At 43.1% G+C, this 25449-nt stretch overlaps 1 protein-coding gene across 1 annotated transcript in view; it reads left to right on the top strand.

Annotated features, from left to right (window-relative positions):
- Positions 1–25236, top strand: part of HS1BP3 (HCLS1 binding protein 3) — a 53452-nt gene extending 28216 nt beyond the window's left edge. Inside the window, exons 5-7 of the mRNA XM_010584249.1 lie at positions 13162–13313; positions 13816–13951; positions 24486–25236. Of these exons, the coding sequence (XP_010582551.1) occupies positions 13162–13313; positions 13816–13951; positions 24486–24711 (514 nt within the window). The 3' untranslated portion in view covers positions 24712–25236. The remainder of the gene's footprint in view (positions 1–13161; positions 13314–13815; positions 13952–24485) is intronic.
- Positions 25237–25449: the final 213 nt, after the last annotated feature.

Below are 25449 nucleotides of genomic sequence, written 5' to 3'. Positions count from 1 at the left end.
CATGGTGTCATGCCCTCAAAACCACCTTACAACATTATCTAAACCATTTGCTGAAGACGTCTTATTTTTCATCTGTGTGATGGGTTATCTGCCAGCATAGGCTATTGCTGTGTGTAAGTCTTGCCCCGAAAACTTGTTCCCAAGTCATCTGTCTTTCTCGTCTTGGCTATGAGTGACAGAGCCATGGCCCCAGCTGTTCCTGTAATATGAAAAAAAGCAAATGTGTTCTTAAGAGGCTCCTGAGGGCTAACCCTTCCTTCCTCCCTCAGGGGCTGTTACAGCAAACCCTGACCTCACTGGAGTTGTTTTTATTTGTTCAGTGGTGCTGCCAAGAGACAAGGGCAGTGCCACACAATGCGGGATGCTCAAATGGGAAGGAGAAGCATGTGGTTCAGAGCTGCTGGCCAACTTCTTAGGGGAATTAGTTTCAATTCTTCATTTCAAATGCATCCTGTTTAGGCTTCTGACAGCTCACTTCTGGTTTTCAGGACCATGTTTCATTCTCAGTCTGTAAGAGTGCTGGCATGCCCTGCCACATAGAGGTGCAGAGAGTGAATTCTGAAAGGTGGTGAGGTGTTTGGGGGCTATCCAAATGTTGCAGTCTGTTGGCAATAAGCATTGTTTTACTTGCCCTTGGGAGGTGGTTAGAGATGTAACCCAGCCTGTTGTATCCCTTACTCTCATGGAGAAACTTGCTTGATCTGCCAGTCGTTTGCCAGCTGTTGGCAGCACTGCACCATTGGGCAGCACAGCACCATTGCTTGCGGGATGGGAGCCATCATGGTGCTGTTGTGCACTACAAGATGGATGCTACTGATGGATATTATGAAGGATGCCAAGGTATCCTTAAACCCTACAGACAAATGGGCAACATGGCAAAGGACAGTCTCCGTTCTGCTCTCTGCTTATCTGTTCTTCCTGGGAGGGTCTGGTACCCAGGACCCCTCACAGGGACCATTTCCAAAAGGTACATGGAGAAGACTGCATCAAGTTTGTCTCCATACACAGTCCTCTGGCAGTATCTCATCAAGCTGTGCTCCTTCAAACACCCCCACATGCCTTTGTTCTGTGCCCAACATGTCATAAGCACCCTCCATTTCAGGCTATGACTTTGCAGAGCTCTAGCACAAACCTCGCATTATTTCAAGCACTTTGAACTGAAAATCAGATGCAGAATAAATAATAATTCCAGGACACCACACAGAGCAAGGGAAGACCAAGGCCAAGTGTTTTATAGTATGGATACAGTCCTGCCCCAGCCCTCTTGTTCAGCAGGGCAGGTGTGAGTGCTGCCTCCTGTGCTTATGGCACCTCTGCTGTGGAATTCTGCCAGTCGTGGGAAGGTAGGCAGCCTCAAAACACTTCCCTTCCTTGGAGAGACCACAGGCGGATGTGGTGGGTTGACCCTGGCTGGACACCAGGTGCCCACCAAAGCCTCTCTAACACTCCCCTCCTCAACTGGACAGGGGAGAGAGAATATAACGAAAGGCTCGTGGGTTGGGATAAGGACAGGGAGAGATCACACACCAATTACCATCACTGGCAAAATGGACTTGACTTGGAGAAAATTAATTTAATTTATTACCAGTCAAATCAGAGTAGGATAATGAGAAATAAAACCTAAATCTTAAAAGACTTTCCCCCTGCCCCTCCCTTCTTCCCAGGCTTAACTTTACTTCTGATTTTCTCTACCTCCTCCCTACTGAGCAGCAGAGGGGGATGGGGAATGGGGGTTGCAGTCAGTTCATCACATGTTTTTTCTGTTGCTCCTTCTTCCTCAGGAGGAGGACTCCTCACTCTTCCCCTGCTCCAGTGTGGGTCCCTTACACGGGCTGCAGTCCTTCAGGCACAGACTGCTCCAGCGTGGGTCCCGCGGGGTCACCAGTCCTGCCAGCAAACCTGCTCCCACGTGGGCTCCTCTCTCCATGGGGCCACACGTCCTGCCAGGAGCCTGCTCCAGCGTGGGCTTCCCACGGGGTCACAGCCTCCTTCGGGCACCCACCTGCTCCGGCATGGGGTCCTCCCCGGGCTGCACGTGGAGGTCTGCTCCCCCGTGGACCTCCCTGGGCTGCAGGGGGACAGCCTGCCTCACCGTGGTCTTCCCCACGGGCTGCAGGGGAATCTCTGCTCCGGCGCCTGGAGCATCTCCTCCCCTCCTTCTGCACTGACCTGGGGTCTGCAGGGCTGTTCCTCTCACATGTTCTCACTCCTCTCTCCCAGCTGTAGTTGCCGTTCTGCAGGGTTTTTTCCCCTTCTTAAATCTGTTACCCCAGGGTTGCTACCACTGGTGCTGATGGGCTCGGCCTTGGCCAGCGGCAGGTCCATCTTGGAGCCGGCTGGCATTGGCTCTGTCAGACATAGGGGAAGCTTCTAGCAGCTTCTCACAGAAGCCATCCCTGCAGCTCCCCTGCTACCAAAACCTTGCCATGCAAACCCAATACAGCAGGTAGCAGTGTCGTCCTTTGGGGGTGCAAAGGAAGATGAACAGAGACAGGAGCTGCAGACAGGAGCTGCAGACAGGAGCTGGGTGGGCAGCATGGAGGGGCTCGGTGAGGGGCACAAGGCAGCCCCATGAATCAGCACCTGGCATTTTGGCCATGCTTGATGTACTATATGTTTACAACCACACTGATCCTGTGGTGTTGGTTCTCTGTGCTAGCCATGTGGCATGTGGAAGGTCTGCTGTAGCATTTCTCCTTATGGATCCAGATCCTGAAAGGTCCTGGGTCTGTGTTTTCTGTCTGAAATCATCATTCTTTCCTTCAACATTGCCACAGCCACTGTAACACCGGGGAGTAGAAGCTTAAAACATTGTGCAGTTATTTGTAATTGCTACTCCCCTGCTGTCATCAGCATCATTTCATCACTTTTCCACTAGTTCCTCCTACTGACACAGATTAGTGATATAATTTCTGCTCCCCCTGTGTGTTCAACAAAAGATCCCCTTACCAAACCTCGGTTAATTTCTCACATCTCTCCAACTTACTAGATGGCTTAGTTGCACAAGGTTCTCCACCGATGTAAAATGGCATAACTTCAATGTACTTTGAGTCTATTTAGGATTTGTGAGTCAGCAAACTGGCCCAAGGGATCAAGTTACTTGCCCAAGCTCACACCATGAGTCAACAGCAGCTAATCTTGAAAAGAGCTCTCCTTGGGCTAATACAGCACTACACGCTTGCCGCTTTTTGTGCCCACACAAGCCTGAGGTCTCGCGTTGTGTGGGATTTGAGAGCCTGAGACATTTACCAGCATTTCTACCCACAGTCTGTGTTCCCTGATGCATTTTCCCTGCTGCATCCCTTGCAGCACATGAATCTTCAGCGTTTCTAATCCAGCCAGCCCCAAGGGGGACAGCTGGCAGTAGCAGATCATCAGGTAGCTAAGTAGGAGCAAGGAGCAGGGTCAGCAATGAATCAGTTGGGTGGATCTGCAGGCTCATGTCGCTTGTGTCAAGTCATAATTCCCTGAGGATATGAGAAGCTAGTTGGAGGCCTTGCTGAGATCATCCATCTGCCATCTCTGAAGAGTGCTGTGGGAATAGCAAGTGTCGCTCTGGATGAGCTGAGCTCTTGAGAGATTTTTTGCCAATAGGAGGGGAATGATTTTCGTTACGATTTTAGAATATTATCGTGGATGTTAAATAACGCCAGCGCTAAGCTGGATCTTGTGCGCGAGCCAGAACACTTGCAAAGACTACTTAGTTCTTCTTGTTTTAGGCATGTGTTTGTGGATTGCTTGCCTTTATCAGGTTTCTGCAATTCAGTGCCCGGCCTCTCTGTGCTCCACAAAGGGCTCGCAGTGCTTCCCCAGCTGAACCCGTCCATTCAGCATGACAGCCAGCTGTTGTGCGCGCTGAGATCAGTGCCCAGCCCCTGAAATTACTTATGTTGCAAAAGCTTGTGTGCTGAGAAGTCAGGCTGGTTAGCGACAAAAACATAAATAGGAATCCAATTAAAAAAATGCAGAACTCTGTCAGCTATTTTTTTGCTTGCAGCAGAAAGAAGCCCCTTGGCAGCTGCCACTGCAGAGCCTCAGTGTCTTGCTTAGGAGGGAGTTTTGTGTCTCCGGTGCTCCCTGGTGTGACTTCCTACGGTCTGACCTCCAGCAGCGTCTGCAACATCAGAAGTGGAACTGCTTCATGCAATAGCTGTATTCGTGGCCTGGGGAATATTTCACCCAGAGCAATTTTATCTTACCTCTGTTAAAAAAAACAACATAAGAAACCTCTAGGCAGGAAAGCTGCATTTTCTTTTTATGGAAGAGGTTTTGATCCCGTGATCAGCAGGAGAGGCAGCAGCTGGAGCACAGGGCTGTGTCTCCAACAGCGGTATCATTATGACAATGTCTCACTGTGTCCTTCTCTATTTTATTTCCTGTGGAGCCATCTCTGTGTTGCGGTAAGAGGTTTATTTAGTCCACAGCGCAGGCAAGACAAAAAAGTGACCTCTGTGAACAGCAAGATGTGAGGGAGGGAGGGCAGTGGGGAACCAGTCTCGGCCCCATCTTCCCTTCTCGGGCTGTGTCATGGAGCAGTCAAGACCTTGGGCTTTTGAAGCAGTCTGCCCCTGAGTGCAAGTCCTGCTGGGCTACTGCTGGAATCTGCTCACTGCCTTGGTAACCAGCCCTTCTCTGGCTTTTCATAAGCTCTCTAGGTGTGGTGTGACAGGTATGTCAGGCAAAATTTTAGACTAGAACATTATTTGCAGTTTGCTAGAGGTTTTCTGTAGGTTAGGGGTGGGTCTGTGCAGGTACCAGGCGAAAAAAAGAAGGCACCCTTTAGACAGAGTTTTACACGGAGCCTCTGGTGTTAGAGAGGCCAGAGGTTGTTTAATGCAAACATCCTCTTTTGTTACATTATCTGTCTGAGGCTTTTCTGTTCACAGGCAGATGAAAACTAGAGTTGTGCCCCCAGTCTGCATTCTTGTACCCATTCTGCTTTTGGATGTGGTGAGGAGGGAGTTCACGTGAGGCAGCAGCACAGGTGAAATGGTCTTCTGAGGAGCACGACGTGAGACCCGGAGGTTGTCAAATGTAGGTGTCAGCAGATGCTGCTGGATATGATGGCATTCTGTTTGCGAGGAGGTAGAGATTAGATAACACAAAATTAAACCTTTATAAAGCAGATGTAGAATGGTCAGGCTGCCTGTCCTTGGGAGGACGCACCAAGCAGTTGCAGGTCCAGCTGATTTGACTTTACCAAGGTCTGTAGTGAAAGGACAACTTTAAAACTTTCAGTTTTAAACTGAAAGAGGGTAGGTTTAGATTGGACATAAGGGAGAATTTTTTTACGATAAGGGTGGTGAGACACTTAAACAGGTTGCCCAGGGAAGTTATGGGTGCCCCATCATTGGAAGTGTTCAAGGTCAGATTGGACAGGGCTTTGAGCAATCTGATCTAGTGAAAGATGTCCCTGCCCATGGGGGAGTGGGTTGGACTAGGTGATCTTCAAAGGTGTCTTCCAACCCAAACCATTCTGTGACTCTATGGTTCTGTAATTTAGAAGTGTGAGTGCCCAACACTTCTGGAAATGAGGCATCAACTATTCACATGTTCAGTGCTTTTTCAGAAATTACTCAAATACATCTAAGAAGAAGCTACAGTGGTTTGTTCATATGTATGTTTGGCTTTTTTCACCATTTCAGTGTTGAAGAAGCCAGTCACTCCTCCAAAACGGTTGCTGTTTGCATTTGTTGCTTTTACTTGATAGTTTTAAGAATTCTTACCACAACATTGGATATTTTCAGTACCATCAGTTCCCTATTTGTGAGGCCACCTTTTTTTGTGTTTGCTCCTGAATCTTGTTGAGCAGGTGGCAGATAACATGCTCACTAGCTAGTTTTTTTCACACCCTGTTTGTTTCAGCTTGGTTGACTTTGATTGTGAAGCTGCTCAGGACATTTTGTGAAGAATGTCTCATAAAGGGACAATGTTGGCAGGCTGATTTCATTACAGTTGTCATATTTATATTCTTGTCATGTCACACATTTTATTGCTGACTTATATTGCATGTAGACATCACTTTACAGGCATGCAACACAATACTTGCCCAAAAATTTGTTGTCTTAGGAGCTACAGACCTGTAACAATAATTAATTAAAGAATGGAATTTTTTCTGAGAGTGTAATTTTTATAGGGTCAAAACATAAAGCTAGGGCCTATTCCTAAAACTAACTCCATTACCTTGAATAGTGACCTTAAAGGAAATAAATCAAGGAGTAATGTCTGGCAGAGTTTGTTAAGTCCAAACTGTTTGTCCTGACTTTTTCCTGATAAAGCTTCCTTTCTCCAGAAAGATGTTGCATGTGTTTAAGATTTAACATGAATTTTATGTTTTATTGAAAAGTGACTGGTAAACATCCCTGTTTATTTTTGGTGGTCAGCAGTCATAGCTGGTTATCATTTGTGATCAGTTTCAACCTCTTCCCTTTCTCTTGCTTTGCTAACTTGTCTACTGTTACCTCTGCCTAATTTCATCCTTTTTTTCCCTTACCTCCCTTCTGCATTTTCACATGTTCCCATTGCAGCTTCCTGTTTCTCCTTCAGTTACAGCCTGTGGTCTTTTTCAAAAGCATAATTTGGCCATCAGTAGTAATCTTTCCAGTTAAAGCAGAAAAAGAAGAGTCCAGAATAGATGTCTGGAGGGTAAAAGGTACATGATGTGGATGGCAGGAGAAGATGGCTGAAAATGACAAGGAGACCTAATTGTCAGTCTAGAGGCAATACTGCAGATTCTGGAGGCGGAGCAAGAAAGTGTCTGATACTGGCCAGAAATTTGGGGAAATGGATTGAGGAGGGATGAAAAATGGGAATGAGGGATGAGGAGAGAAATAGGATGATATTGGGCAGAAATTGCAAGGACTAGGCACAGGGAAAATAGAAGGTGCTCCAGAAGAGGGCAGCAGAGCAAAAAATCAATATTTCTCTCCTTTTATCAATTTGAAATCAGTTCCTATCAAACGTACAAATAGGGAAGGAGAATTAAGGGTATAATAAAAGCTGGTATACACCAAGCCCTGATGCTGCCATCATCATGTTTGCCTCGTAGCTCTTTTACTAGTTCATAGACTGAACAGCAGGACATAATATTCTCTCCTTCTTGTCCCACCAAAGTCATGGAGAAGAACCAAAAAGAGAGCGTTCTGGTTTTGTCTCTCCTTGCCTGACGTGTCTGAGTGCCTGAGGTAATGCAGAGATAGCTCAGGCGCTCTCTACAGAGAAGCAGATACCTGTAATGCTGCACTGAGGACCCTGTCCACAGGAGCTGGAGGATAGGAGTTTCCATTTTCTTGGTCCTGCTTTGGAAGAAAACGGTGGCAAGTCTCAGGACTGCTGTGTCAATCCTTGGATAAGATACTATTATTAACCAAGCCTATAGGCTCCTAAAAAGAAAAGAGCAGCATGATTCTGGCAAGACTTTAGTAATGAATGCTCTTTTAATTACTTACTGATTATATCTGATTGTCTGCCTTTCTTTAACTTTACCAAGCATCAAGGCAATGCTCACCAGCCCATGCTTCTTTGTGTTGAACACTTCTAACTTTTCTAATTTTTAAAATAGCTTTATTTTTAGCCCTCTGTAACCTCCCTGAAGTTCTAAAATGCATTGAGTAGTTACATCCAGGGTGCAGAAAGATGCCTGGCCAATTTTTTCCAAAACACGTTAGTGCATGTTATCTGGTATTGCATATTTGAAAATCTGCATCATTAACTTGAGTATTAGGGTACAAACTATTTCACTGTTGTCAGAAACTCTGAAAGTACCATTCTGCTGCTTTGCAGATGAAACCAAAAATACTAGTGAGTATTTTTGGCTTTTTCACATCATTATTGGCAACTTTATTATGCCTGTCTTGTTCTGTCCTTGCTGTGGTTTAATTTAGACATGATTGTATTTTGAAACTTGGCTTTTGTTGTCCTTCATTTGTTTCAGCAAGTCTCACATTCTGGTTTAGTCTAGAAAATCAAAGGAAAATGATAAAGAAATTTCCTTTATGTTAATATTCTTCCTTTGCAATCTACTCTGGAACCCTTGTTCCCTTGCCAGGCATATGAGTGTCTGTGTGCTTTGTTAGTTATTTAGTTGAAAACGTCTTAGGAAATGTTTCTGTATTATGATTATTGCTAATGAGCTGTATACTAAACAAAAGTTGTCTGCCTGTGGTCTTGTTGTCTGTTCTCAAATTATATTGAAAAATGATATAATCAGAAAGGACAGATTATAAAACCAGCTTGGCTTCTTTTAGGAAGAACAGGTACTCCTGAGTGCTGAGCCCTTCAGAAAAATGTCTCCACAAAAGCAGGTCCCTAGATGGGAGATGAACTCTTGAAAATCTATTCCTTCAGGCTTTCTTTCCATCTGTTGCTCTGCTAGAACAATAGTCCAAGGCTGGCCTGATCTGGGGGCTGCAGCAGGAGAAACTTTGCCTGCAATTAAATGCTCTTCTTCCAAATGATTTCTAATAGGAGATTTATTCCATCTATTATGCATTATCTTATTTTGGGACATGCCAGGGCCATTTAAAACACTCTAAGTTACTGTGATGTCCACAAGAAAAAGATTACTGTGTGAGGTAAAATATCCCTGCGGCCAGCACTTGTCACGGTTGCTTAATGCTTAGCAGTCAGGCTGTGTTGAGCTGACGGGCTTAGAATTTCTATTTGGCATCCCTTGCCCAAAGCAGATGAGAATGACCCCTTTTGTCCTGTCTGTTATTATCAGGCGGCTTTGGAAAATGAGCACTGTTGAATGAAAAGAAAGAGGCAGATGACATTTTGTTTTCTGTATGAACTAGTGTATAGGTTCTTTGTTTTTCAGAAATGGTTTTCAAGAAGAAGTGCTAATATTGCTGATATTTTAGCAGTAGTTCTTTTGTTCAAGCCTGAATGTAGATTTGTGGGAGTTGGGGTGTCCATTTATATTAGCAAGCTCTTTCCTTGTAAAATCCCCTGGATACCTAAAATATGAGTATGTATATTCTGAGTAAGTAATTTTTAATATTATTGTATCATTCCTTTTCTGGAGCATAATCTTATTTCTATAAAAAAAGAGATGGTCATATTTTCAGAATAAGAAGTTCTGAAAATTTTTGTCTGTGTGCTGAGATTACACTTACTCTGAATAATGACACACACTTACTCTGAATAATTACACTCACTATTTTAACCCAGTAGTGAGCATGGGTTAGGGACTCCTGTCTGTATTGAGCACAATAGACATGCGCTTTGATTTAAGCTATGTGTCACCAAGCGTTAGGTCTGAAGATCCACTATTTCAAAACACAGCTATCACACATACAGGTCTGGAAATCTTCTGACTTTGGAGTGTTTCAGTCATCGTCATTGCTGTTTTCTATAGCTGACCAGAAAGCGTTTTTTGCATTATTGATGTGCCAGTGAGACATGGAGGCTGCCAAACAAGTGACCTACATTGTGTCAGTAAACAATAATATGAGAATTGTGCTCACAAAATGGGTTAGGTTTTAAAGTGAGTGTCTTCTGCATGCAGGGTTTTGTTGACATTGTTGTGGGTGATTTGAGAATCATTTGGGAGCCAGGAGTCTCAACTGGATTTTCAAGTGTGCCAGCAGCCTTACTAAGTAAATTCATATACCCAAAGTTTTGATCACCCAGTTTTGGTCTATGTCAGTTAGGAGACTAGTCTTTATCTACAGTCACTTCTGAGGCAGTTTGGCTCCTTTTGGACTCGAGAGCAGAAGACAGTAGTGTTATTTGAGTCATTCTCACAATGCTTCGTGTATAGAAGTCAGTGAGCTCAACTGGGTAAATAGGTTCAACTGAACAAATGATACATCATCTTTAGGACTGGGTTAGTTCTTGTTAAGATTTTTAAAATTCACTAGAGTGATGTTCCAAAGTTCACTTGTTTCAGCAACAAAGAAATAGCAATGACACAGGTCATCTTCTGCCAGCTGGATGCAGGTAGTTTCAAAATGTCAGATGCCAAGGTTGTGAGCGTGATGTATGAAGAAGGTGCTAATGACATGCAAGGTTTGAGTACAGTAATACTTTGGGAGACTAAATGTTCCTTCATTTCTGTCTTCCCAAAAGCCTCTGCATCCCTGCACCAGTTTACTACACCCTGGCACATCATGATCATCGAATTAACTATCCCTGCAGCTTCTCCTGTGCATGCCTACCAGCATGTGGCTTCACAGTCAGCTCGGTTCCAGTTAGGTCCCTGGTCCCCTGCTTATGGGGAGGTAGCAGGAATGTGTAGAGGGGTACGAGTAGGCAGGCAGACGCACACTCAGGCCAGATGAAGCTTATCGTGAAACCAGAACCTCAGACAGGCTCCAAAACTTCTTACACACCCTTTCCCTTCCATTAACCTCTACTTAGCAGTGCACAGCCTGGACTGGCACAGCTAAATACAGAACCGTGGGAATCCTGTTTCCCAGTTAGAGACTGACCTCAACAGAGTCCCTGTATGGATATGCTGGAATTACTTGGCAGTCCAACTGTGGCTTCCTTAGAAGGGTAGTGTGGGGAAACAACTTGAAGGCAGAAAAACAACTTCCTCATGTTCCTACTGGTAGCAGTCAAGCCCTGGGGGTTTGGCCCTGTTCCCTGTAACTGCCAATGGAGTCCCCTGGTGAAACAGAAAGCGAGCCAGTGTAAGTGGGCTGGTTTGATGGCTAGACGAAACAGACGGTTATTACCAGGACCTTTCAGTTCAATTAATTTTGTTTTACATACTGTTCTTTATGACACTCTTTATGGTTCTCTTCGCATTCTTCAGTATGTCTCCCCACTCTGGTACTCATTGCTGCAAATACTTTAGCTAACTATTAGTAAACTCCTTGTTAACTTCACTGAGGTGGAGACCTGTTGCTTGGAAATGTATTGGCTCATGTTTATAAGTACCTGTGTCATAACAGGCTCTTATGCATCAGGAGAGCTGCTGTAACTCTCTGAATGGACAAGGGAGTTCTTGTCAAAGGCTTTTTGGCATTCTGTAGATTGGCAAATCCTCATCTATATTGTCATTTACTTCTCAAAGAATACTTTGCAAGGCATGAATCATGCAAACAAAAGTTGCTTCTTCCCCAGTAGATTGCATTTATTTGTGTCTACTAATTCCATTTTTAATCAATTTGTCAGCTCTGAGAGACTCAGTCTTACTGTTATTCTGATTTTGTTGTTAAATATAATAGCTCTCATTTTTTACCTTTTCCTTTAATACTGAGGTTCATTTGAGTGATAGATTTCTTACCACAGTTAATAAAGCAATGAATCTGAGTTTGTGTAGAAATCCTGGGTGAAAGCTGTCTGGCTTGTACATATTATAACTTTAGACTTTGTCAGGTTTTGGAAGGAGGCTCTTTTACAAATGCTTCAGTTTGAGGCAGTTCCTTGGAGCTGACCTTTCAAAAGTAGCTCAAATTCAGAAGTCACTCAAGGCATATCCATAATGAATATAAGTGTGAAAAAAAAGAAAGTCATGGAATTTTCTCCTGCTTTAAAAAGAAGGTTTGTATAATAAATAGTTCAGCAAATTAGTCGCTGACAACTGCAGATGCCTTTAGTATATTGAAAAGGGTATATTTCCAAATAAGGCCATATTTAAGTTCTGCATGGGGCTTGCTCTTAGGGCTTTAAAGTGCGGCATTTCCCATTGCTAAGAGACAAAGTGGTGGTAGCAAGGTAATATCATCCCTGAGTTCTATGTTGGTGATAATAAACTTGTGAAAATAACTGGATGTAACTGGACTCCACTCTTCTGTGTGCAGCTGTAATCGGAAGAGGATTTTACAAGATTCTTTAATGTAGTTGGAATGTATGTGTAATCTTTTGACCTTGTTGTTAGTTTTTTATGACTATGGCATGTTAAGTGCTGATAATTGGGTTTGCTCTAGGCTGAAACCTGACCTGCTCTCTGCAAAGGAGAAGATCAGATCTTCCATTGTAAGAGGCACTCAAAGGGGCTACCTTAGAAATTGCAAGGCCGTGACTGCTAAGAGTAAGGATCTTTGAAATATGGCAATTTCTTAGGAAGGACATGCTGTCCTAAGGAATTCTTCTCTTTCAGCTTAGTTTGAATTGGACTTTTCACCCAAGGTTTTTGTCCTGTTATCTAAATTTTCTTTTTTTTGCCTCATAACTCAAGCTGCCCTACTGTGAAAGCTGCTTTGTAGCTTCAGCTAGCAGAATGTGACTCCTAGGTATGAGAGCAAGAAGTACATGCTTTTCACTCTGTTCTAGGAAGGGAATTCAGCTCTCCTTGTTTAAGCCACGTGCAAATGAGGCCTCTAATCCAAACTAGTTTTTAGCTTTCTTCTCCAGCCAGTGGGGAGAGGAGGAGATCTTCAGAGATTTGTTTCATCCAGATACCAGTGTTCAAAATAGATGGGATTAATTGTCCTATGGAAATGTGTGTCTCTTTCCACTGAGTAGAGGAGAAGCCTAAAAATTACCTTTGTCTCACTGTCAAATTTTTAGAAGACTAAATTTAGAGGAAGTTAATCCTGTCCTTCATTCAAGAAAGTACTGAGTGACATTTGTAAATTCTGCAAATAGCAGTCTGTCTAACCAAGTATCTTCCAGTCCCTGCTTGCTTCAACTTAAAGGTGATGTAGTCTTCACATCTTCTCTCTTCTGGGAAGGATGAGAGGAGTGTCTAACACCTTTATGAAAGGAGTATGCAGCAGTCAAAAACAGCAGCAGGCACTGGCAAGGAAATGGAGCCAAAGAGATTTTTAAAAACCTGTCCAAAGGGATCAGTGTAATGGTCCAACCTGCACTTTGTTTTTCAAACCATCCCTTTTCTGTCTGTCTATGACAGTGTTGCTGGACTGGTCTTCTTTCTTATTTTAAGTTTTCTGTGTGAGAGGAGTAAAACTGCTTAAAACAAATGTGATTGAGTGGTAGTTTGCACAGTACAGCATTGTTAGCCCTGCTCTTCCAGTTTCCATTGGGTTCCTTGATAGTTCTTAAGAATACAGAACATGAGTACAGGTAGAGTATGTCAGACCAACAGTCCCTCCAGCTCAATATCCTGTTCCTGCCAGCAGTGCCTATGTACCTTTCTCTAATCCCTTCCCAGCCTCCATCTATTTTCAGCTTATGAGACTTTCTAGCCATAAATCTTTCTTGTTAAATGAAGAATTGCAGCTGACTTTCTTGTCTCTTATGTTTTAGAACTAAAAGAACAAAGAAGGCATCTGCTCCTCCAACAAAGCAAGAGAAACCCAGATTAACCATTTTTGAAGAGGAACTAGATCCAGATGAAGGACTCTTTGGCCCAGAAAAAGATTTCTCATCAATTGGTCCCAGGAAGAAAATGAAAGAGAGTAAATCTGTTCTATATTTGTATATACACAGATTGTTTTATCTAAAGCATGTGTATAACTGAGCTTTTAAAATGTAGTGATATAGAGTATACAGGCTAAATAATGACTTCGGAATGTTAAGGCAGATCTTCAGCTGGGGCAAAATCATCTAGAATCATTCAGAAAGAATAAATAAGACCTGTAGTTCCCATAGCTGTTCACTGTTGACATTTTGGGCGGGGATGTTATAGGTCTGTGGGAGCTGGCTGTCCCACAGTCACTCATGCCACGCTAACAAGAGTAACGTGACCTACTTTTGAGTGCAAGAAGAAAGCAGATTTACCAAGTCCTGAGAGTGCAGAGTACTACTGCACTTTGTGGATTGGAAGTCCTTGTAAAAAAAGAATTGTCTACATGATCTTTTTTTTTCAGCCCAGTAGCCAGGTTTACTAGCTAGTGTTAATGCAGGTATTGTATTACGTAGCATGATGTAACTACAGCATTTTCTGGTTCCTCTTTCTAGATCTGAAGTTATTTGAAGATCCAGACCTTGGTGGGGTGGTAAGACTGGGTGACTCACTGCTGCTGCCAGCTGCCTGTAAGAATAGGGAGTATGTGCTGAATACAGATCCTGAGGAGGACACTGAAGAACTGCTGAGGTACACATCTCAAAACTGTCATGTAGGTTGAAGGTGATCTGAGGAGTTATTTAGACCTCAAAAGAGATGAATTTGAGGGCAAAGCTTAAATACTTTGAATGCTAACCGTGAATCAATACTTGTACTTACAAGTAAAATGTAAGATATGTGTCATGGAGCTTGGAAATCAAACATATGAAAAAGTAAATTAGGAAGACCCTTTGAGAAAGGTAGGGTGCAAGGTATTATCCTGTGACTCCAAAGGAAGGGTCTTGAAGGCCCAAGGCATGCCATCTAGTCCTTGTTTTCTAACATGACACTTCTGCTTTCTGCAAGCAATGCACAGGGGGTGAAAACTGACCTCCATTATGAAAAGTGAGAAACAAAGCCCAGAAACAAAGAGGAATTCAGCTTCAGTGAGCTGAAATCAGGGGCTCCTGCCTCAAGAGGAATGATTTTCTACTGATGGCTCACAGATCTTCATTCATACTTCCAGGAGTAATCCTCTGCACACCTCCACAGCTGGAAAGTACTCTCATTAAAATCTCTATCACCCTGCATTTAATCTTTAATGTAGTGGAAAGAAGGGCTGGAGCTCAGAGTTACAGGAGGGAATAATGTACTTGCTCGTACACTTACCTGCCCCCTTGATAGTGTAGCACTGGAACATATCATCACATAATGTGTTTTATTCCTGGCATCTCTCTCACAAGGCTAGTTTGCCTGCACTGATAATCCTCAAGAGATCAAGCAGGGAGCCAATGCTCAGAGGGACCAGCATCACCAGGGAATCTGTGCTGCAGTAAAGAGTCAAATTCATGCCTTCTAGATCTCAGGCTGGCATCTGAATGATGAGGCCAACCTGCTTCCAGTGCTAATTCTTGCCAGCCAGCTCCTGTTAGGATGTATGATTTCCACAGCAGGTACTAAACCCAGGAGAGAGAATCTGTGTGTGGTTTTAAACCTCTCCTGAAGCAGGTAGTTTTGCAGCTATTGCTTTCTATGCATGCAAAAGTGCTAGCTATCTCAGCAGTAATGCCTGACTTAATTTAAACAAACGTTAAATTGGGTTGGGTGCCATCTTGCATTACATCCTGACATCCCACCTGATGTTTATGGAAGCTGATGAGGCAGGACATGACCCGATTTAGTCCTGTGATATATTGGGAGCAAACACGTATGTGCTTGCAATATTTTCATGTTTGCTTTCTCCTCTGCTAGCAATCTCAGCATATAGCGCTTGATCCAGATTGTTCATATGGCTAGAAGTGCCTGTTTCAGTGCAGTCCTTACATTATTATCCACTAGGGGAGAGAGCTTCTCCATCTGTCATGTTAATGTCCTTTGGATTCTATGTTTTCTCTTCCTCTGTGGCAGAGAAAGGTCTCTGAAGTCTGCTCCGAGACCAATAGACCATGCTTTTAAATCAGTTTGGGGTCATCAATGTTACCAGCACGCCCAGATGGTTATGGAAACCCATGGGAAAAAAGATTCCATTTCTTCTAAATGCCAGTAGTTTTCATTTATTCTTGAATTGTCCCAGCACTTTCAGTAGTTGACAAATCATCAGGATCCAGCTGGAAACGAATACATGTAATGAAGCAGAAAATCATGCCAGTGGTCCAATGGGAAAGTTGGCAACTCCTGGGTGTGCAAGAGGTATAGGCAGATAGGTCAGGATCTGTTGACCTCTTCATGTGCCTAACATCCTCTGAAATCCCCCTGATAAACCTAGTTCACATTGTTCTCTGCACATCATAGAGAGGTGGTAGACTGAATGCAAGGCAGTTGGGGGTGAAGGAGAAGCTGTTAAAGCAGGGAAGAGGAGTGGCAGTTCTGTTGTAACCTAGTAGAATCCTTCACCTTGCCTCTGTGTAAATTCATTGCAGTCACCTGAAATCCTGTAGCTGAACTTTCTCAAGTGGTTATGCACAACGCACTTTGTTTTCTGTTCAGCTAGAAGCCTTAGCAGAACTGTCAGGTCTCATAAATGTAGAGGCAGCATTTGAATAATCCTCCACCTTCCCTTATCACCAGATTGGTGTTACCTGTACTTGCAGGGCAGCACCCCAGTCTCTTTTCTAGGCAGTGACCCTTTGTGGTGAGAGGAAATGTTCAATGTCGGCTGAACCCTGCAATCTTTCTGGCATGGGGGCTTGAGCATATTTTGAGGCCTAAAAATAAATCTTGCCTTTACCCTGTAGATGTTGACAATCCCTGTCCTTTCCCAAAGGGGACTGAAGAAATCTCTCCCCAGCCCTCAGATCAAAGCAGGAGCTGTGACAACCCGTTCCTTTAGTGGGCTACAGCTGGCTAAGCTACTAGAGGAAAACTGGCAAACGTCTTGGTCTGTTGGACATACTCTGTTATACCATACAGAAAATCTGCCTGGACACATTTTGTCAAGACCTAAGACTATCCTGAGTTATGATGCACCAGCAGGTCTGTAGTAGGTCCAGAAACCTAGACATGTTCACTGTACACAGATGGATTAGCTGAATAATGCAGATGTGGTAGCCCTTGATTTAGGTAGTATAAATTTGCATGTACCATGTGGTCTGCTCACATGCATGTGGTAGATCTGAGAAATGTCTGACTTACTGGAAAATGTACTTTCCGGTGAATCATGGGTAGAGATAGGAGAGCACTGCCTAAGGCAGGGGAAGGCAGAACTTTCTTCTTCCAAAGGGGAGATGGGAAAAAGATGGTGTTCAGAGCAGAACACAGGAGCAACCAAGTCCTTTGTGATCTTTATGGTACCTGGGTGGTTGTAGCAGCAGTAGCACCACAGCACTGTCAGCACAGCAGTGAATCCCCAGCAGTGACTTGTAACTCTTGAGGAAGAGACTGTTATGGAGACAAATGAGTCTGCAAAATGTGCGTAGGATGAGCTTGTCACAACATGAGGGAGAAGAGAATATGATAAACGTTCTCATTGCAAACTGAAGACTGTGCTCTCTCTGGATACCTGCTCAAATGAAACAAGAATTACTATTTTAAATAGAATCACCTACTTTACATTACAAAGTGTTGAGCTTTGAGAAGAACCAATTTGCTTTGCAATTTGCATTGCAATGAAAGATTTCTTTTTATGGCAAAATATCAATATCCATTCAAACAAATATCTTCCCTCTTTCTGTCCATTTACCAGCCTTTTACTGGTTACTAATTTCTTGGCCTACCAAAAATATTAAGTGATAGTGATGGAGAAACTGGGTGAACAACCACACTAACCACTGGCATTGTAGATGCAGGCACTCTTTCCTACCGCTAGGTCTGCCATAATACATTAGTGAGGTGCCTGTAGAGCGCTGTACTTGAATGTCCTTCCAGAACTTGTGGAAAAGAGATAAATTGCAGTGGTAGGAACCAGCAAGGTCAAGTCCCTTCATGTTGCCTTCAGGAAAAAAGGAGCACGTCATACTCTTCCTTCATGGGATGTACTTTGAGAAAGGGAGGGATAGGTAACCAAGTCTTTTTGGCTTATCTTTTTACCACAGGGATACAGAGGAATCCAGGCTCTTCCAAGAAGTGTGGGTACCAATGCTTTTGATTCTTCCAGGGTGCAAGGTGACCAACTGCAGTGAGATGAAAGGGTAGCTGATCAACCCTTTCCCAGATGTTAAAAGAATTATCCTTGGGAATGGATTTAGGACCAGACTTCTCTTTTCTCCTGTCATTTTCCTGGGTCACGTCATACCATATAATGATTCCTTCTGGATGCATTCAGCCATTTACCTCCACTCTCAAAGCTCCTTCTCAGGTCTGATTTCCATTTAAGCTAGAGACAGAAGTCAACTGCTGCAGAAATCAGTATCCTGCAAACTCTCCCATCATGGATTCTCATGCCATCTTATTTTCTCATCTCTGTCCACCCAGAGGCCACAGATATGCAAATTAAGTTTTCATGCAGCAAGACTGCAGTCGACCTCTTCTGCCTCATTAATCTAAATTGTGCCTGCCTGGTGTGATGGATCAGGTTTTTGTGGAAAACCAATGCTAGAATTGATTCTGTGAATGTTGCAGCAGCTCTGTGGGCCCACAGAATTACATAAATTATCACACATCCTAGCCTGAAATAATTATCACAGTTGTCTGAGCAGCTTTTCAGGAGAGATTTAATTAACTTCACCTTTGATAATGAATAGGGAGTTGAACTGGAAGGAAGCAGCTGTCAGCATAACATTTGTCTTTTTCCAGCGCTGAGAAAAGTGTCAGCAGCAGGATCCCAGTTCTGCTGCCCTGTGATGGCAGACCTGGTGTATTCTTTCTTAGGATTACGCTGATCTAAGACTGCTGGTGTTGAAAGGGACAATCCAGCTCTTACCTTTGTGCTACAGCTGCATCATCCTGCCTGTGCCCTTAAAAGATGAGTTTTGTCTGTATTTACAGGTTGATCTGTTTCTACAGCTGCGAGCTGTGGCATCAGTGATGCAAGTGATGACCCTTTGAGGAGCATTATATTGTTAGAGGCTGAAGCTGTTTGTGAAATGGCATCCTAACAATGGCCATTTCTAAACAACATTCAGTCCATACAGCTTCTTGAGCAGGTTTGTTAGCTTCAGGTTTGCGAAGGAACTGTTGCCACCCTTGAAGCAGAAAAAGTTTGTATGTTCTTCATTCAGCAGGCCATTAGCAGATGCTGAATTCAGAAAGCAACACTTCCATCTTCAGACTAGCCAGGAGTCATATGTGACACCACTTGCAGCACCATATGATGAGAAATGCTTTCTCACTGTCCTGAGGATATGAGAGCAGCACCATCGTTGGGAGAACAGCTTTGAGAAACTCCAGAGGCTTTAAATCTAGATCCTTTGGGCAGAGGGTTGTTAGGGTGATGGGCAGGTGGTAGAGGAGGTTGCAATCACTGAGTCAGAAATTTCCTGACCACTCCAGGGCACTTTCCCTTGCTTGCTGTGACCTGATTGTGGGGAAAGAACCTTGATTTGGCTGCAGTAGCTTTCAGTAAACAAATAAATTCTTCTTTTCCTACCAGTTTTTGGTGGGTTTTCTTTGCTGCCCAAGAGCACTTTCTGTGATGATTTTCAAGCTTTTTTTTTTTTTTTCCATTTTTCCTGTGATGTATAGAGATGCTACTTACAAACACTGGAAGAGCTACAAATTAAACTCAGCCAACAGAATAAAAAGGCTTTTGCCAGACAGGAAACATTAATTATTGCCCCAACCCCAGGAACACGTATGTGTTGTATAGAATAATGCAGAGAGGTGACCTAGAGTCCTAGTCTCTCCTAGTGTAGCAAGAGGTGCTTTTGCTAGGCTTGAGAGTCACCAGATTTCAACCGTCTTGCCCCAGGTTACTTGCATTTTTGACAGACATCTTCAGCTGGGGGGTAAAAGCTGCCTACTCTCCCCTGCTCCAGCTATGCTTTTGCCTGGTGATTGGGGAACTTTCTAGAGAAGCAGGAGACAGAGTTTTGAACTTCTTCAGGCTGGGGAAAAATTGAACCAGCTCTCTGGTTCAAATTGTAAAAATTGAATTTCCTCGTTTCCTGGGTGAGTGATCTAACCAGTAGGCTGTTTTCCTCAGAGGGCTCTTGTGGCCATATGCATGTAGGACTTACCTGTACTAATGAGCCTATTCTCTGGCCCTTGGCCAGACGGTACCACTGGGCTGCATCCATGCCATTAGACTCTCTCCAGCTGCAGAACAAGGTGACTGTACGCAGCCGCCTGCTGGGAATGGTCCCTGTCCTGCGCCAGCTCCGAGTTGTGCCTGGGAGTTTTTTGGAGGAGGGCTAATCTGTCCCAGACCAAAGCTGTGCCGGTGGTTCTTCTAGCATTTCAACAGTACAGACTCTCATGTTCCAGTGTCCAGACATATTTCCTGGCACTGGTTAAAGTACCAGTATGAATTTACCTGTAATGGATTGCAGGGGAAAGCAGGAGCAGGAGGGGAGATACCTCCTACACAGCTTTGCACTCTTGTGGTTAACTCCAGCCTGTATAATTTCCACGGGCCTTGTTAGACATCACACTGTCTCTACTGACCATAGCAGAAGTGATGGTCAACAGATACTTCGAAGCCTCCTGCCTATTTTGGGGCACAAGTCTTTTCCCAAGTCATGTACGTGATATCACACCTCTCCCCAAGGTTTCACTAAGGTATCTCTCATACTTGGAATTAACACCAGACAAAATAAAGACACCGATAATAAGATAGGGGAAGATAAAAGTCTATTCTGCAAGAACTGCTGTGAGTTGCGTAACCCAGCTTCAGGCATGATCCTTTTCGATACTTTAGCAAATTATGGGAGTCTTCGTCTCTTGCTTTCATTACTGATTCTCCTCATTAGAGCATTCCGAGCAAGCAGAGGTCACTGTCCCCATCATGCTAGATGCTGTACACGCATATAGTCATTCCTGTCCCAAAGATCTTGCCCGGATAGACAGGACAGCATTCAGAGAAGTGGCATCTAAAATGTTGATGTTCTGATGGCAGCTGCGTCTGTCTCCAAGTCAGAACTTGTTTACTGTCTTGAGGTCCACATGCTAGCAGTCATATATAGGCCTTTGTGACAGCCTTTCTTCAGTAAGGGTTTTGATTGCTTTCTGTGTCTGGAAACAAAGAGAATTTCCACCAATAGAGTCTGTGAATCAGCACAACAGTATGGCAGGAATTTTAAACAATGTGGCGCTGCTTTTCCATTACAGAAAAAGAAAGAGACTAATTAGAGAATGATTAATTACATGGATTCTGTGCCTGATTGTCTATAAAAAGATGGGGGTGGGAAGGTTCTTCCTTTAATCTTGTTATTTCAGAATAGTTGCTTGATTTTTTTCTTCCTCCTCCTGGCCTGGAGTTAAATATGGTGGTAGTTATGCACTGTAACAATTCATTTGCCTCTCAAGAAATAGAAGTCCTTGTTTCTATCTCTCCCTGAGGCATTTTGCATTTTACCTCTTTAGTTTTCCAAAGACAGTTGTGTCTCACATGATCAAACAGCAGTGGATCAAACAGTTTGCCTAGCACTGCAGCACTGAAAAGCAGGTTTTGAGACAAAGACCACATATTATCTCCTGTGTTCTCTGTAAAAGACTTCTGTCTAACCAAGGTCTTGAAAAAATCCAGTATAAAAAAAAAGGAGATTTACATGATTAGCTTCCAGACTTTGAAAAATCACCTCCTGCAGAATTTTTGGCATAAAAGCACACTACCAAAAAAACCCCCCACCCCCCAAAAAAACCCCACAACCTACTGGACTGCATCTTTTGGGGGTATTTTATGACTGTGCTGAGTGGTTTTGTTGCTGTGGTTAGCACAGAAATTAATATAGATCCACACAGGAATAGAGAATTCAGGAAGCTGTTCCATCTGATCAGGTTAATGAGTTGTATTTACTGCTGCCCCTTCTGGGCATGGCAGCTAGTTCTCAGGCAGTGCACCTAGTTCAAAATCATGCTTCCTCCATGTAGCTGTATGTATATGTATATATTGTTCATCTGGTTATTATGGTTTCTGATATTTATGACCAAAACTTTATGACATGGACACTGATTCATTCAGTATTTGTTTATGCCAAGAAAGGAGGCATCAGATCAGCTGAAGAAAGCTAGTCTTCAGAAATACCAGCCCTAACATGTTTTGTTTATTACACAGCAAAGAGAGCAAGAACATGTCTTGGCAATGTGATCACAGGTGTGGTATCTCTTGGATATCAGAGTTTGCAGCAAACAAAAATGCCTGGGCTTAAATTAAATTAATTTCTTCTATGTAGATGAGGAATTCAGGAAGAAGAAATACACTGACAAGGTGCTTTCTAAGTTAGGTGGGATATGTCACCCACAGGGAATCATGGAAACTAAAAGACATCAGAAATCTTGTCTAAATAAAAGAGAATATAATCTCCAGAATTACTGGGAGGGTGAAATTTGAGGAGCTGCCTGCTGGAATACAAGTCCACAAGGTAGAGATCAAGGTTCAGAGCTGTGGGACAGTGGCCCCGCTCTGTCCATTAGTTGGTCTGTTTAGGTATTTTCTAGTTTTAGATATCAATGTTCAGGCAGTTGATTTTACAAGATTAGCCTTGGTTAAAACTGATCCTTTTTAGATTCCCTTTGGGAGTCACAAAAAGATCTGACTTCAAGAATGGTTTTATCTTAAAGGGTTCTGACCATCTAAACAGCAGAAAATTCAGGCTAATCCTTGTTTACTTTATGGCCAATTCATGGTGAGTGTAGTTTGTCTCAGCCTGGGCAGTACAGTCGTAAGTTCCTCAGAGCTTTTAATAAAGGTGAACATAAAAAAGAAACCCTCGAAATCATGCAGGTCTTTCTCAATAATAGTGGGATCCTTAGCTGATGGTGCTGGAGCTCTTGAAGTACCTGTGATTTTAACATTCAAACAGTGTGCACTAGGGATGGAGTAATAAAGTGTCTCAGAGACGTTGATTCTTCTGTTGGTCATGTTCCCCATGGTCCTGCCCCGTTACCCTAATCAGTTGCTTCCCAAATTATGGAAGAGCTCAGCTTTGCTTTAACTGCCTACGTTAACTGCAGAAGGCCCCACCAATTGTTCTGCCATGTGGTAGAGGCATTTACAGTATCTCTCCTAAGGCTACCAGTGAACAAAGAAAGGGAGAAATCACAGTCCCATTTAGTCAACAGAAGTTATCCCAGTGGCTTCGCAGGGGTCTGGATAACCCTGCCAAGACAGCCTCATTGCCTGGCAGTGAGGAAGATAGGAATTACAAAAGACAAATGAGTGGAAGGACCAAAAAATACCTGACATGAAATAAAGTGAAACTGATCGATGCTCCAGGGACTGCCTACCTATGGGGCTTGTAGAAACTAAAAAGGCACCTTCCTTAGACTCCCTGTGTGGTGTCCTGTTCCAGTGAGCATGCAGCTCATCCTCCTGGATGGAGGGACTGTGCCACCTCTTGACGTAGTGCTCTAGCAGAGACAGAGGGAGACGATGGGCTGCACATGTGCTGCCAATTCCTTTCTTGTTTAAGAATCACTTGACCAGACTTTCTTACCTCACAAGTTTTCTAAGAGTGAACTAAGTAAAACTATTTTAAGGGAATTTTAGCACTGAAGAAAATACCCATCCCTTTGGAATAACTCCTGCACCTTAATTTCGTCTCCTATTCATTTGTAGCTTCCCTGTCAGGCTACCCTTTGGCTGAGGCAGAGGGAGTTTTACTGCTGGCACTATTACAGCCTATGGGCTGATGGAGTTGATACTAAAGTTTGGTAAAAACAGCTTATAACAGTGCTTGTAAACAATTAAATCGTTAAGTCATTTCACTGCCTAAGACAATATGGTTGTAGGGTAAGCCTATCACACTAGAGCTGGGGTCTGGCAAGGAGATACCCACATATTACAAACCTACTGTTCCTCTTGATCTTTGGCTCCTGGTCCGTCATGTAAAGTTTTTGCTTGCTCTTCTTATGCTTTAGCTTTATTGATTTTGTATGCTACAGTTAGAGGTGGAGCCTTTTGCAAGTCATGTATTTTGTAAGCATATATGAGGTATGCATTTTATCAGAGGCTTCACTTTTGTAGCTGGTCATTACACAGCTGACTGCCTGCATGGATTGGTGGTTGGGTTTTGACTGCTTAACAATTATTTATCAATCAAGCCTCTGGGAAATTAACAACTGTGTTTATGCCTTATAGTGTTTTGTTTGAGCGCTGTGATCAGAGGACCAAAACAAGAGGCTATTTTGATTCAGAGCAGAAATTACTGTGACCTGTAAAGACTTCTCTAGCTATGCTAATTTTTACTTTACCATCTCTGCTCTTTTAGAGATGTGATGTGTCACAACCTTCTTTCCCTTTCCTCCACATATTCACTTTCCAAAGGCAGACACCTCTTGGAGTCACAAGACAATGTTATAAGGGCGCTCTCAAAATCTTTAACAGCTCCTGTGGGAACAGAGTTGGGCATGCACAGCATGCTGTGTCTCTTGATAAGGTCAAACAATGCAGGTAGAAAACATCCTTAACTGTTTCAGGTGTTTTGGGTTATTTCACCAAGTAATAGGGGGAAATGGTCACCAAAAGAGTTGTTGTATATGGTCACAGATTGTAAAACTTCTTCAGTTTCTTGGAAGCAAATGTGAACACAATATTTTTAAGCCATTAGTTTTTCCAGTTTCTCGTGATTGAGCATGGGGGATGCTCAATCTCAGTCTTGGGGGATGAAGAGGAAGCAGAGCTGAATGTGAAAAATTATACTATCCCATGAAAATTTCTGGGAAGCAAATCATCCCCTCACAAATCAAAAGCATTTTTTTCCCAAGCTAAAATCAAGTTCTTTTTCTTTTGATAATTGCTTTTAATTTAGACATTTGAAAATATGCTGTAAAAATAATTAACTTGTACGGTGAACTGAAAAACCACATTATAAAAACACAGTTCTTATTTTGGCAACATTGAAACTTTCATGGAAGGCTCTTCATAAAAGAAAATTCATCAACATTGATCCTTTCTTGCAGAAAGTTTTATCGTGCAAGATTGCATTTTCTTACAAAACAAAAAGCAGTTCAGAAATTCCTAAGATGTTACTGATGTTTTCTTTTCATTCAGAGTTGAAGATGATTTAGAGCAAGTCTTGAAAGTAACCTCCAAACCAAAACCTAAAGTACCATCAAAACCACCACTGCCTCAGAAGCCAGCAGTTGCCCCCAGGAGCAGTAATTCTCCACTGGCAAAGCCAAAGGAAAACAGGATTCAGACAATGAATGAAGTGGACATTCTCCAGTATATCCAGGAAAATGAATCTATCAACAACCAAGATACAAGTCTTTTTTGAACATATGTATTTACCAAACTCCCAGTGAGCTCAACTGATGGTAGCAAGAGTTGACCAGATGTCTTTACCGTCACAGTGCTCATTTGTGTACCATGATATAGAGAGCAGCAAGTTCGAATAGCAGAGGCTCGACATCACGTTTTCAAAACAGTGCAGTTGTGGTATAATGTTGCCTTAGATTTTCAGGATTTTACAGGGAACGTGGATAAGGACCTAGCACTACAGATTGTCTACTACTATTTTAGTATCAACATAGTACAGTTTCAGCCAGTTAGTCCTGATTGAAAATGGTAAGCTTGTTGCACACATGGCAACTGTGAATAGTGTCCAGCAAATGGTCTGAGGCAGGACAGGATGCTGTTCCTGTCATTTTAGACAGTCTATTTCAGCCCACTGGAAAGGTCACTTTCCTTTTATCCTGTGCATTCTTATAGCAGCCCTTTCCTCCCTGACTGGTATTTCAGTAATTTATAAGCAGGAACTGTTAAGTATAGGTAACGGTTCCTCTATAGTTCAGAGAAACACTGAAATCCCAGCTAAGCCTGACAATCTGCTGCCTTTGTTGTTGCGCAAATGCCAACTTGTAAGAGAACTTGTAGGACTGCAAACACTAGACGCTATGCATCTCTGGCCCCTGGGGAGAATAGGAAATGACTGAAGATGGCTAAGAGTTCAGCTCCAGGCATATGCGGAGGTTGCAGTGTGTAGGAGGTTTGGATGCTGTAGGACTCTTGTGAA

Source organism: Haliaeetus leucocephalus, unplaced genomic scaffold (assembly GCF_000737465.1).
Source record: "Haliaeetus leucocephalus isolate CR32 unplaced genomic scaffold, Haliaeetus_leucocephalus-4.0 Scaffold964, whole genome shotgun sequence".
Lineage (NCBI taxonomy): Eukaryota > Metazoa > Chordata > Aves > Accipitriformes > Accipitridae > Haliaeetus > Haliaeetus leucocephalus.
The sequence above is the reverse complement of the archived record's forward strand: the minus strand, read 5'-3'. Positions and strand labels throughout refer to the sequence as shown.